This window comes from Polypterus senegalus, chromosome 18 (genome assembly GCF_016835505.1).
Source record: "Polypterus senegalus isolate Bchr_013 chromosome 18, ASM1683550v1, whole genome shotgun sequence".
NCBI classification, from domain to species: Eukaryota; Metazoa; Chordata; class Cladistia; order Polypteriformes; family Polypteridae; genus Polypterus; species Polypterus senegalus.
Genome location: NC_053171.1, coordinates 76,552,576 through 76,564,762, shown reverse-complemented (window position 1 = coordinate 76,564,762; position 12,187 = coordinate 76,552,576). Strand labels below are relative to the sequence as shown.

Here is a 12,187-nt window from a genome sequence, read left to right as displayed (position 1 = left end):
TTAACTCATTCTGCTCTGCTGTTTCATCTGATTTTAGCAGGGTGTTTGGAATGTTCCATTAGCATATTAGTTTATCAGGAATTAAACGGAATCTTCTGTTATCTAGATTGTTATATTAAAGTAACATTTCATTCTGTTAATCAATTATTGTTTAAAGACTTCATATTTAATTATTGAAAATAAAGGGTTGTGTGTGGTGGTAGAATGACTGGTATTTACTCAGTTGATCATGACACCATTGCCCATGGCATTCTTAGTGGTTGGTAATGAAATAACCAAATGTTTTAGTATACACATGTTTATTTCCTTTATGTGCATTGAAACAACACACAAAAACTGAGGAAAAAAGCCAAATCTGACATCATTTCACATATAACTCAAAAAACGGGCTGGAGAAAATTATTGGCACCCTCAACTTAATATTTGGTTGCATGCCCTTTGGAAAAAATAACTGAAATCAAGCACTTCCTATAACCATCAACAAGCTTGTTACACCTCTCAACTGGAATTTCCGGCCACTCTTCTTTTGCAAACTGCTCAAGGTCTCTCGGATTTGAAGGGCGCCTTCTCCCAAAAGCAATTTTGAGATCTCTCCAGAAGTGTTCAATCGGATTTCGATCTGGAATCATTGCTGGCCACTTCAGAACTCTCTTTGTCTTCAACCATTTCTGGGTGCTTTTAGAGCTATGTCTGGGGTCATTGTCCTGCTGGAACACCCATGACCTCTGACACAGACCCAGCTTTCTGACACTGGGCCCTACATTTTGCTCCAATATCTTTTGGTAGTCTTCAGATTTCATGATGCCTTGCACACAGTCAAGGCATCCAGTGCCAGAGGCAGCAAAACAACCCCAAAACATCTTAGAACCTCCACCATGTTTGACTGTAGGTACTGTGTTCTTTTCTTCTGTAAACAGTAGAATGATGAGCTTTACCAAAAAGCTCTACCTTAGTCTCATCTGTCCAGAAGACGTTCGCCCAGAAGGATTTTGGCTTCCTCAAGTACATTATGGTAAACTCCAGTCTGGCTTTTTTATGTTTCTGTGTCAGCAGTGGGGTCCTCCTGACTCTCGTGCCATAGCGTTTCATTTCGTTCCAATGTCGACAGATAGTTCGTGCTGACACTGTTGCACCCTGAGTCTGCAGAACAGCTTGAGCATGTTTTGAAGATGATTGGGGCTATTTATCAACCATTCGGACTATCTTTCGTTGCAGTCTTTTATCAATTTTTCTGTTCTGTCCACGTCCAGGGAGATTAGCTACAGTGCCATGTGTTGTGAACTTCTTGATTATGTTGTGCACAGTGGACAAAGGAGCATAAAGATCTCTGGAAATGGACTTGCAGCCTTAAGATTGTTGATATTTTTCCACAATTTTTTGTTCTCAAGTCCTCAGACAATTCTCTGCTCTTCATTCTGTTCTCCACGCTTAGTGTGGCACACTCAGACACGCAACAGAAAGGTTGAGTCAACTTTTCTCCGTTTTAACTGGCTTCAGGTGTGATTGCTATATTGCCAGCACCAGTATCCTGCCACAGGTGAGTTCAAAACAAGCATCATATGCTTGAAATAAAACGATTTACCCACAATTTTGAAAAGGTGCCAATAATTTTGTCTGGTCCATTGTTGGAGTTCTGTGTGACATGATGTCAGATTTGGCTTTTTTTCTCAGCTTTTTTTTGTGTGGTTCCAATGCACATAAAGGAAATAAACATTTGTAATTGCATCAATTTTCTGGGAGAAATTGTGCATTTTCTGGGAAAATTACAGGGGTGCCGATAATTTCGGCCATGATTGTGCATTGTTATTTCTTATATTTTTTGTTTTAATCCAGAAATTAAAAAGTGATAAAGCTACAGTATATACTAAATGAAACATGAACTTACATATGTAAGTAAGTAATTCTTTATTTTTGCTTTTTAAAAGTTTGTTTCTTTAATGTTATAACAATTTAAACCGTTAATTAGCTTTTAGGGTTGTTTGCCCTGGTGCCTGTTTTGGTTATTATTAGTTGTCATTGTTTAGATTAAGACAAACAGAGATAAGCATTTAGGGTGCTTTCACACCTGCAGCATCTGGTGCGCACCAGACATGTTTGGTCCCTTGGTTCGGTTCATTTGCGTTGATGTGAATGCAATCTCGGTACTTTGGTGCGCACCAAATCGATCGATCCAAGACCTGCTTGAAGGGGTGGTCTCGGACCGCTTTATCCGCTCTACTTTGGTACGGTTCGTCTGGTGTGAAAGCAACCAAACCAAATCTGACAAAATGGTATAGTTTAATGCACTTTGGGTATAAGAGATACGGGGTTGTGGGTAAAATTCTTTTCACTTCCTGTTGACTCCATTAAATTTTTCAAGCTATCGACTCGCGATGAAATCAAACCACGGAGAAACGTGGAGTGCCTTAGAAATTAAGTGCCTCATAGATATATGGTCGGATGAGCATATCCAAAAGCAACTGTCCACGACACATAAAAACAGCTGCATTTTACGCGCTGTTCAGTAAGCAGCCTAGGTGAGAAAGGCTATCCTCGGACAGTTGAACAATGCCGTATTAAGACAAAAAAACTTTGGGCGAAGTGTATAGAAGCGCGTGATGCACTTAGCATGACGGGAAGTTCTGGAAAAGAGAAAGACAAGTTTCCCTGGTGCCGATGGGCTTTGCGGTCTGTTTTCGTTCATTTAGAACTCGTCATATGTGAAAGCAAACCGTACCCACGTCTGTTTACTACATTGTAACATTTTTCTGGATGTGTGGACTAAAGCAATCGAACTATAGGTGTGAAAGCACCCTTAAAGATGTTTCATGAAATCAAGGCATAGAACAAATTAACAATGGCAAATAAAAATAAAATAAGTAAAGGAATCATTAAGTTTACAAAACTTTATTCAAACTTTGATTCATCAAAGTAGCCACCTTTTGTTGATAACAACAGCTGAACTGCGGTAACCCTTTGATTCTGAATGTCCATCACTCTGTTCAAGTCACCAACTCTGCTTCTAGCAAAAGAACCCTAGACCATCATACTTAATTTTCTATGTCTGACAGTAGGTGTCACACACTGAGGAACCATCCTTCCACCAACTCAACGGCATACAAACACCCTGCGTGATGAACCGAAGAGTTCAATTTTCTTTCAGTCTGCAGTAGTCTGCAGCCTGTATCTCTAGGCATTATTTTGTCCTTTAAGGAATGGCTTTCTTACTGCCACTCACATTGTCAAATTTGCAGCACAAAGTCTCCTCTTCACTATACAAACTGAGACTTGCTTTTTTGACCTGCACTGTTAAGCTGTGAGGTGCAAGCTGGTGACTCTCAGAAGTGTCTTCTGATTGGGTTGTGATTTTGGGTCTGCCTGATCTCTTCCTATCAAGAACTTCTTCCAGTTTCCAATTGACTTTGGATCGTGTAGGACACTACTGGACTTACTGACAGTTGAATTTTTTTTTTTTTTGCAATCTCTCTAAATGAAAGGCCTATACTTCTAAGGGTAATAATGCACAGTCTCATTTCATTTGTTAATTGCAGCTTTCTTGCCATTATCACTGCAATTTACAACTTTCTACAGTTTAATATTGCCTAAGTAGTACTTCAAGGGTGTAGTAATGCAGTCTGTTCTAACTCTGCTTAAAGACAGGCAGAGGAGTTTTAAGTAATCAGCTGAAGTTTGGACACCTGTGAAAACTGTTTGCTTCAACTTGCTAAGCCTAATTTACTTTAATGCTGCAGATCATCTGTTGGTTGTAACCTATTAGTTGTTTCCTAAAGAAGGCTCATTTGTAATATTCTGTTTTTCTTTTTTATCATTTTTTGATAACCTTAACTTTAAATTTAAACTCTTGCAGTTTACTGCTTATCTTTTCACCATTTTAGGTCATTCATTAGTAACACTCTAATTTTGCAAAGTGATGAGTTTTCACAACAATGTGGACATGGTACTATTGATCCTAAATGGTGAATTTTGTGGAGAGGCTGATTATGTGGGTTCCAGAATGATGAATGGAGGGCTGAATATGATGCAACTGGTTATCAAAGTGCAAGGAAGAGATGTAAAAATATTTAATGTGCACATGTTCATCATGTAGGTCACCCACTCAGAAGGATATTCTACTCACCCACCATTTACTACTTTTGGTTAATGGGTCTGACATTAAAGCTTCACCTATTTTCCTCCTCCTAAAACCTATAATAACAGGCACAACTATTCCATCAACAAAGGTTTACTTCCTCTCCCCTAAAATTGTTAATTATGTGACATCGCCCATGCACTGTCACCTGCTAACTAGCAGAATATCAGTGCTCCGATCAAACGGGATCCCATAAATGTGGTTGCTAACAGTGTCTGCACATGTGGTTTGTGTTACGGTCTGTGTGTAAGCTTCCTGTGGTAAATATAAACAAGGTTTACAGTGCTTGCCTCCACAAGTGAGCAATATAGCAAAATTGTGCAGCAAGTCTATTAAGCAAGCAAGATAAATAGTAGCATTAGCTGTAAAGCAACTAGGACAGAGAGGGCAAGAATGCCACAAGATAATTAATTGTATCCTGTCATAGTTTGCCTTCATATAAATAAGATAAGAATAAATGCATATTTTGTTATGGATTAAAAGAAAAGAGGAAGGGTCCAAATGATCTGTTCCACTACTGCTTCAAGACAGTTACTCATGAATGGAATCAAAATTTCAAGCAGCATTATGACAAAAATAAATGGAAGATACATTTTTAAATGCTGGAAGAACTTTTTCAGCTGATTAAATATGGAGGATGTTCCACAAAATAGTGATGACTTCAGGAAAGGACAACATCACAACAAAGCCACAGAATGTATCATGCTGTTTGTGCAAATAAAAGCAATCCTTTATTTTCAGGCAAAACTAATTTTAGGATTGTGAAGGTAATAAGTGGCAGTAGCATTAGACAGTTAGTTTTTTGTTTGTTGTGATGTTTGTACTTATGTTTTTTTTCTAATAATAAAAATGCTTGGAAATATTTAACATTCTAAATTTTAATTACATTTGTTTTGACAGTGGTGGAAAGGATAGTTGCTACAATATGATGCAGTGCATAGCTGCTGGGCATGAGATTGTGGCCTTGGCTAACCTACAGCCAGAGAAAAAAGGTTGGTATTTTTTTATTTTTTGCCATTTTTGTTAAGCATAAGGGCAAAGAAACGTGATTTTAACAAGAGCACAATGTATATAATGCTTGGCTGTGTTCTCAATGTATGTTTTAGTGACTTTTTTGTTTGAAAAGATACAAAACACAAATATAGGCTTTTAGTTACTATCAATCTTTTTGTGATGTTTAATATGACCAACATAGGTCACACTTGATATATAGTGTAGAGTATAGGGCACTGGAATAATTGCTGTCTTTCTGGAACATTTTTTCTTGTCCACTCTATCATGGTATGATAAACTTGAAACATTAAATAGACATCTATGGTTGCTCTAATGTTCCATTCCATTTTTTTAATAATCCAGATAATTTGATTTCCGTTTTTCCCTGTTTGTGAGCATTTTTTTGCTTTAGATTTTTAAAAGAGCACTCCTTGGCATTTACAAACATAACACTGCATCCAGAAAATCACTGTGATAAAATCACACCAGTTCATGTTTTGTCATAGCATGTCAGAGTGCTCTAACAAAGTCACTAGAGGTGTCCTATTATAGACATGATGATAACAGATACACATTGCAGCTGTATGCAACTTGCTGTTATTTTTCTAAAGATTATGTCAATAAAGGCTATAATTGTGGAAAAAACTAGTGGGACGCTGTCTTAATGGAACATACTTTATTGCCTTTATTTTGTTTAACTTGCTTTTTAAAATTCCAAATCCTAAATTGTGCTTTTTTAACCAGCTGCCAGTTAATAAGTACCGAGAGTTGTTCAGGAAAGTGTGAATCAAGCAGACATGCAAATTTGATCTTTCAGATTTTGAACAGAATTCTTGACCAATGAATGAGGATGGAAGCAGGTCTTTAATTGAAAAGCTAGAATTCACATGAAGACACTGCTCTCATGTTCTAGAAGGCTTTGCAAAAAATACATACTGTATGTCTTGGATGTTGTGAGCCCACAACTGAATAACTGACATATATGGTTTATAAGAAATTAAAAACTTGTGATTTTTTTTTTGTTGAGATTTGATGTTTTAATATTAATTGTTGCTGTATAGTGTTGTGTCCCATTAGTAGCAATTGAAACACCCTTGTATTACAAGGTTTATCATTGTTTTCCATGAAAACATGAGATTAAAATTTTTTTTTCTTGGACATAATCACAAACACAGGGTAAGTAACATAGAGAAATTATCCTTTTATGGGTGGAGTTTTCTTATAATTACGAATGTTATTTGAGTCTGATCAGTTGAAATGCTATTACATATGTATATAACTAGAGTCAAAGGTTGTTAGATATAGAAGACATAGATGAAGGGGCTTTTCAGTGTATGACTGTGGGAACTGAGTTAGTTTGTAACCAGATTTTGTGTGTAAGCAGTGTTAATTTTGATGTTAAAAACTAAGATGAAAAATACTTGTCAATGACAATGTTTCAATGACGAAAGCTATAACAAATGCTTATAAAGTCATTGTTAATGAAAAATGAAAATGTTTTAAACAGACAACTGCACAATGAGTGATGTGTGGATAGTAAAACATCTGTTTTTCACAGCCAACAAATAATGAGCATAAACGCAATGGTGCAATTTTAAAAACTTGTGTGCACGCTTCTAATTGGATAACACTGGTTTGGGTGCTGTTACGAAATCATCGTATTAGCCAGAATCCTGCTTCACTATGTTCCACTATGTGGGTCAACATGGTTCTTGGGTGAAATAAGCAGATGATATAGACCAATTTTAATTATAATGCTGATGAAAATAAAACCCAGTATAAGCCACATGTACATTTACAGTATGACAAAACAGCATTGTTTCATTCCTGGATACGAATCTGTAAACACTAAATTTGCGTTATTCATTTGGTTTTTGAGAGCAAGCTAATGTTTATGAGCATAACCCTAAAACATGGAGAATGTAATAAAAATACTTATGTCATATATTTATGTTTGGTAAAATCTTATAGCAGCATAACTAAGGCATGTTAAAGGCCAAAAAACTGTGATGATAGACCCGAGCTGCCATTATCTGACCAAGATCTTTTGGAGTAAATCTTTTTTACACCTACTGTTCATTTTATCTTGTGACAGACAGAGTGCGCTATCACTCCCTTGAACCCTTGTCCAAGACTCCAGACACCAGATAAAAGTCCAAATATTGACTTTATTAATACTGCACAGTGCACAAAGCACCCTCCTCTCCACAATACTCATTAAATCACTACAATAATCACTAATAAACAATCCTCCACTCCCAGACGCATTGCCACCCTTCCACCCAGCTCAACTCAAAGTCTGGGGATTTCCCCACAGTCCTTTATAGTCCTCGACCCGGAAGTGTTTCACCCTCTCTGTCCATGTGACTAGGAACACTTTTGTGTCAGATAAAAATCCTTTTTCTTTACCCCAGAAGCACGCCATTCCTCTTGTCCATGTGACTCGGACGTATTTCCGGGGCGTAGGGCCAATAGTCTTTGTTCCTCCCTGCAGCTCCATCTAGCGGCCCCTGTGGTACCCAGCAGGGTTGAGGATGAAAACACCACTGTCCATAATTCCCTGCTGGTATTCAGGCCACCTCCATGCTGCAGGGAGGGCTCCATCTGGCTGTCTGTGGTTATTGGCTGGGATGACTGGCAGGCCATAGACCACAGTACTCCTCCCCCAGCGAAGAATTATAATTCGGAGTGGCCAGCCCCGCGAGGGAAGTCTTTCTCCAAGAGGAGTTTCTGGTCGAACCCTGGCTGATCCTTGTTGCGCATTCCCTGGAGAATCTAGGGGGAATATTAGTCCAATTCGACATCTGGTCTCCAAGGACAATTTTGCCAAATGTGGCCCGACTGTCGGCATCCGTAGCACTGCATCCGTCCTCCTGTTATTCTCCTTCTGAAAACAGTTAGGAAATGTTAGCTCCCTTTTCCCGCTGAGGAGGAGACCCCGGCTGCCTCTGAAGTCTCAACATCTTTTTCTCTTTTGTCAGGAGTCCTCCGTTTTTACTTTTGGGATCTCCTGTTTGCTTTGGGGCTTTTCCACAGTCGGTGAGTCTCTCTATTTAATGAAGAGAGACCGTTTCCTGTCTCCACCCCTCAAGATTTATTTATTAAATGGATTGGGGTCATCAGGACTGGATCGCTCCGAGATACAGCACCATCCACTCGGTCAACGTTCCGGCCTCTCTTGTAGGGCTCGCAGCTACTTGGCACCCGCTATGGATTAAATGTGGACTCGTGTCACTCTGCGTCCCTATTTCATTATATACGGTACCGGTATTACTCACCTGTACCACTACATCATATAATACGGGAGGCTCCTGCCCGATTCGCCGCAGGTACTCGTTTACCTTCCGGATGGGTGCCTCGGCCGTTTCTCCCAGGTCTCTAACGATCTTCTTGATCGCCGTTAGCATCTGCAAAATACCTCTCACGGGCTTGATTAGTTTCTCGAGCTCCTGTACATCTACACAGTTAATTAATTCGGTCGGAGGTATACTTACTTCCTGGTTCGTGTTACCGTCCGGCCAGGAGGCAATGAACATGCCTGCTGTTGGCACGTGCTCTGACGGGCTTCACGGATTCTGGGTTTTGGACTTTTCTTGAGAGGACCAGGTGGCCATCTTTGGCTGACTGTGATCTGCCTGTGTCAATCTGTCAGCGGATCGTTCAGCCATTTCCCGGCCCTCCTTACCTTTTTGTGGGGTGAGCGGCGCTTCGCTTGCCTCCGCCTTCCCCTTCGGAATGTCCGAGTCCGTTTTTTCCAGGGTACAGTGATAAGCAGTAGGACGCGAACCTCCTCCTTCCCGCAATGCTTTGGGTTGAGTCACGTGTCCCTCGTCAGCAGCTGACATGCAGAATTCCTTCTGGCTCGTCTGCTGGACCGAGATCGTTGCCCCTTCGTTGGGTTTTTTGTCTGCATCCCGCAGGACCTTTGGATGATCTTCCTTGAGGTATGTGTACTGAACAAAATGTGTTATTTTAAAGATGTTAGTTATTGAATCCCCGGCACATACCTCGTGGTAGTTGTCCTTCTCCGGAGGCCTTTCCCGACTCTTGCAGCCGTCTCTTCGGCTCATCCTGAATGTCCTCTGCGATGAACATGGAACCTCCGCTGATGCTGTCGCTGTGCTTACCATTTTTCTTCCCCATAACAGACTTCGAAAATGAGGGTTCAGGCGATGTTGCTGTGTGACCTGACGCTGTCGTCTTAGGGTTTTCTGTCCACAGAAAATTTTTGTACAGGTCCACTGCCAAAATGACAGACAGAATCCTGCCGACTACGCCACTATGAGGGGGCGCTATCACTCCCATGAACCCTTGTCCAAGACGCCAGACACCAGATTAAAGTCCAAATATTGACTTTATTAATACTGCACAGTGCACAAAGCACCCCCCTCTCCACAATACTCATTAAATCACTACAATAAACACTAATAAACAATCCTTCACTCTAGGGCTGTTCGATATAACAATATATATCGGATGACAATATGAAAACGTCTATCGCTGCACATTACGCTATCGTTTGTTTCCTGAGGGTCGCAAAATAAACTGTTTACGGCAATGTTTTTTTCATTGTTTTGATGGCCACCACGTGGATGCAGACACACTAGCATGGCTGATGAAGACGAGGCAACACCAGGTAGCTCCACACAGAAGGACCTTATTCCTAAACGAGGGGCTACCTCTGTAGTATGGAGATGGTTTGGATTTGAAAAGTCTGACACGGACCAGAAAACGGTACTGTGCAAATTATGCTGCAAACCGATCGCTACCACAGACTCCAACACGACAAACCTCTTCTACACCTCCGCAAAAACCACGTGATCAAGCATGCAGAGTTTACAACTGAGAGGCAGGCCACGTAGGATATTACAGTTGTAAAGGTACTATTTAAACGAGCATGTTAAAAGCTTGGAAGATTAATTGCTACCAAAACAATTTGCTTAAGGCATAATTTTCCCTGCAGCGTTTGCTGTCAGCGTTAATCTTGTTAAAATTACGTTTACGCCACAACTGCATTAACACGGCAAATCTCCGTTAACGAGTTACCGCGGATCGCCCCGTGCTTGGGGCTGGACAGCATCAACACGTTAGCGCCGTCCAGTTCCACGCACGGGGCGATCAGCTGTAACTCATTAACGGAGATTTGCCACACTACGATGTGCAAATTAACATTTTACTAGAATGTAGCCTAAAAAATATTATATTTAATATTATATATTTAATATATTTTTGTTGTAAGCCTTATTGCTGCTACAGTTTGAAGTACAATGTTTACATTTGGTTTTGACAGTTAATGTTAGACTTGTATTTATTTTGTTTAAAGGGTTTATTGGCCTTATATAGTTTAGTTGTTAGTGCTTTGATCCCTTTATATTTAATATATGTTGTGAGAGTTATTGCTGCTACAGTTCACATTTTGTTTATGTCAGGCATTTTATATAGCAGTATTTTATATTGGGTCTTTAGTAATTTGTTTTTGAAAAGTGTTTTATATTTGATACATTAACATTTTATGTTTACATTCTAAGTCAAACATTTGCTCAAATGTTCTAAATAAAAGAACATAAATAATTACAAGTTGAGTACTTCTCATTTTTGATTTTTAATTTAAATGAAAAAAAAGGAGTGGTGATTATATAAACTATTCACTGAATACAAAGAAAATGTACTATATCGTGATATCGTGATATGAAATTAAATATCGGGATATAAGATTTTGGTCATATCGCACAGCCCTACTTCACTCCCAGATGCGTTGCCACCCATCCACCCAGCTCAGCTCAACGTCTGGGGATTTCCTACAGTCCATTATAGTCCTCGACCCGGAAGTGTTTCACCCTCTCTGTCCATGTGACTAGGAACACTTCCGGGTCAAATAAAAATCCTTTTTCTTTACCCCAGAAACACGTCATTCCTCTTGTCCATGTGACTCGGACATATTTCTGGGGCGTAGGGCCAATAGTCTTTGTTCTTCCCTGCAGCTCCATTTAGCGGTCCCTGTGGTATCCAGCAGGGTTGAGGATGAAAACTCCACTATCCATAATTCCCTACTGGTATTTGGGCCACCTCCGTGCTGCAGGGAGGTCTCCACCTGGCGGTCTTGGGGTATTGGCCAGTATGACTGGCCGGCCATAGACCACAATCTTTAACTAGCTGTCCCCCGCGGCTCCGCCTGCGTAGTATCGAAACAGGACAAACTTTAAAAATCAATAAACTAACCGGTATCTCTAGCAAAGTGGAGGCAAAGTACGCTTTAAAACGTGGCAACAGATAGACCAGCTCGAATGGAGGCTGGCATGTGAGTGAAGAGGGCCCCGTCTGGCTCCATACTCCTGATGTCACGCTTCCCCCTTCCCTCGGCCTGCAGCCTCAGTCTCGGATTAGTGTGAATAAATCGCTCCTGCAAGTGAACTATACTATTTAGTGCAATGAGAGAAGTCACAAAATCAACCAGAACGTTCAAGCAAATTATAGAAAAAAATCACAATCTAAATCCATTAAGTATTTCTCTCTTGAAAAACGGCAGACAGACATACAGACAGACAAACGTTGGATTTTATGTGATAGACATAATTACTACATGTGATTTGGCTTATTAGTATAATAGTTTAGAGGTATAGTATATTATGTGCATAGTCTTATCCATCTTATTTTGACTGTTTGACTAATTTTACTTTTCTTGATTTCTTTATTTTTTGTCAACTAAAACTAGACTAAAACAGCAATAATTAATACGAGACTAAAATTAGCAATTAGTCAGAAGACTAAAACTAAAACAGAATGTATTGTCAAAGTTAAAACTATAAGTTGGAACTTGCATTGATCAATGTCCTTCAATGGGAATTCTGCAAAAATGCATAATGCTTTGTTACTTATTTTACATATAGTTTCAAAATAATTACAAAATTATATTATAGCAGTATTAATGTACCTTGAATCACAATACACAAATAATTTAAACTAAACTGAGCCACAAACATTGATCGCATTGTACATTTTTTTTTGTACAGTGCGTGGGAGGTATTTTCTGCAAAAAAGAAAATTAAGATTAAAATTATAAAATGA

The 12,187-nt window shown here is 39.5% G+C and overlaps 1 protein-coding gene across 1 annotated transcript in view; it reads left to right on the top strand.

The window, feature by feature from the left end:
* dph6 (diphthamine biosynthesis 6) overlaps positions 1 to 12,187 on the top strand; it is a 400,161-nt gene that overhangs the window by 17,813 nt on the left and 370,161 nt on the right. Inside the window, exon 2 of the mRNA XM_039741254.1 lies at positions 5,030 to 5,121. Within this exon, the coding sequence (XP_039597188.1) occupies positions 5,030 to 5,121 (92 nt within the window). The remainder of the gene's footprint in view (positions 1 to 5,029; positions 5,122 to 12,187) is intronic.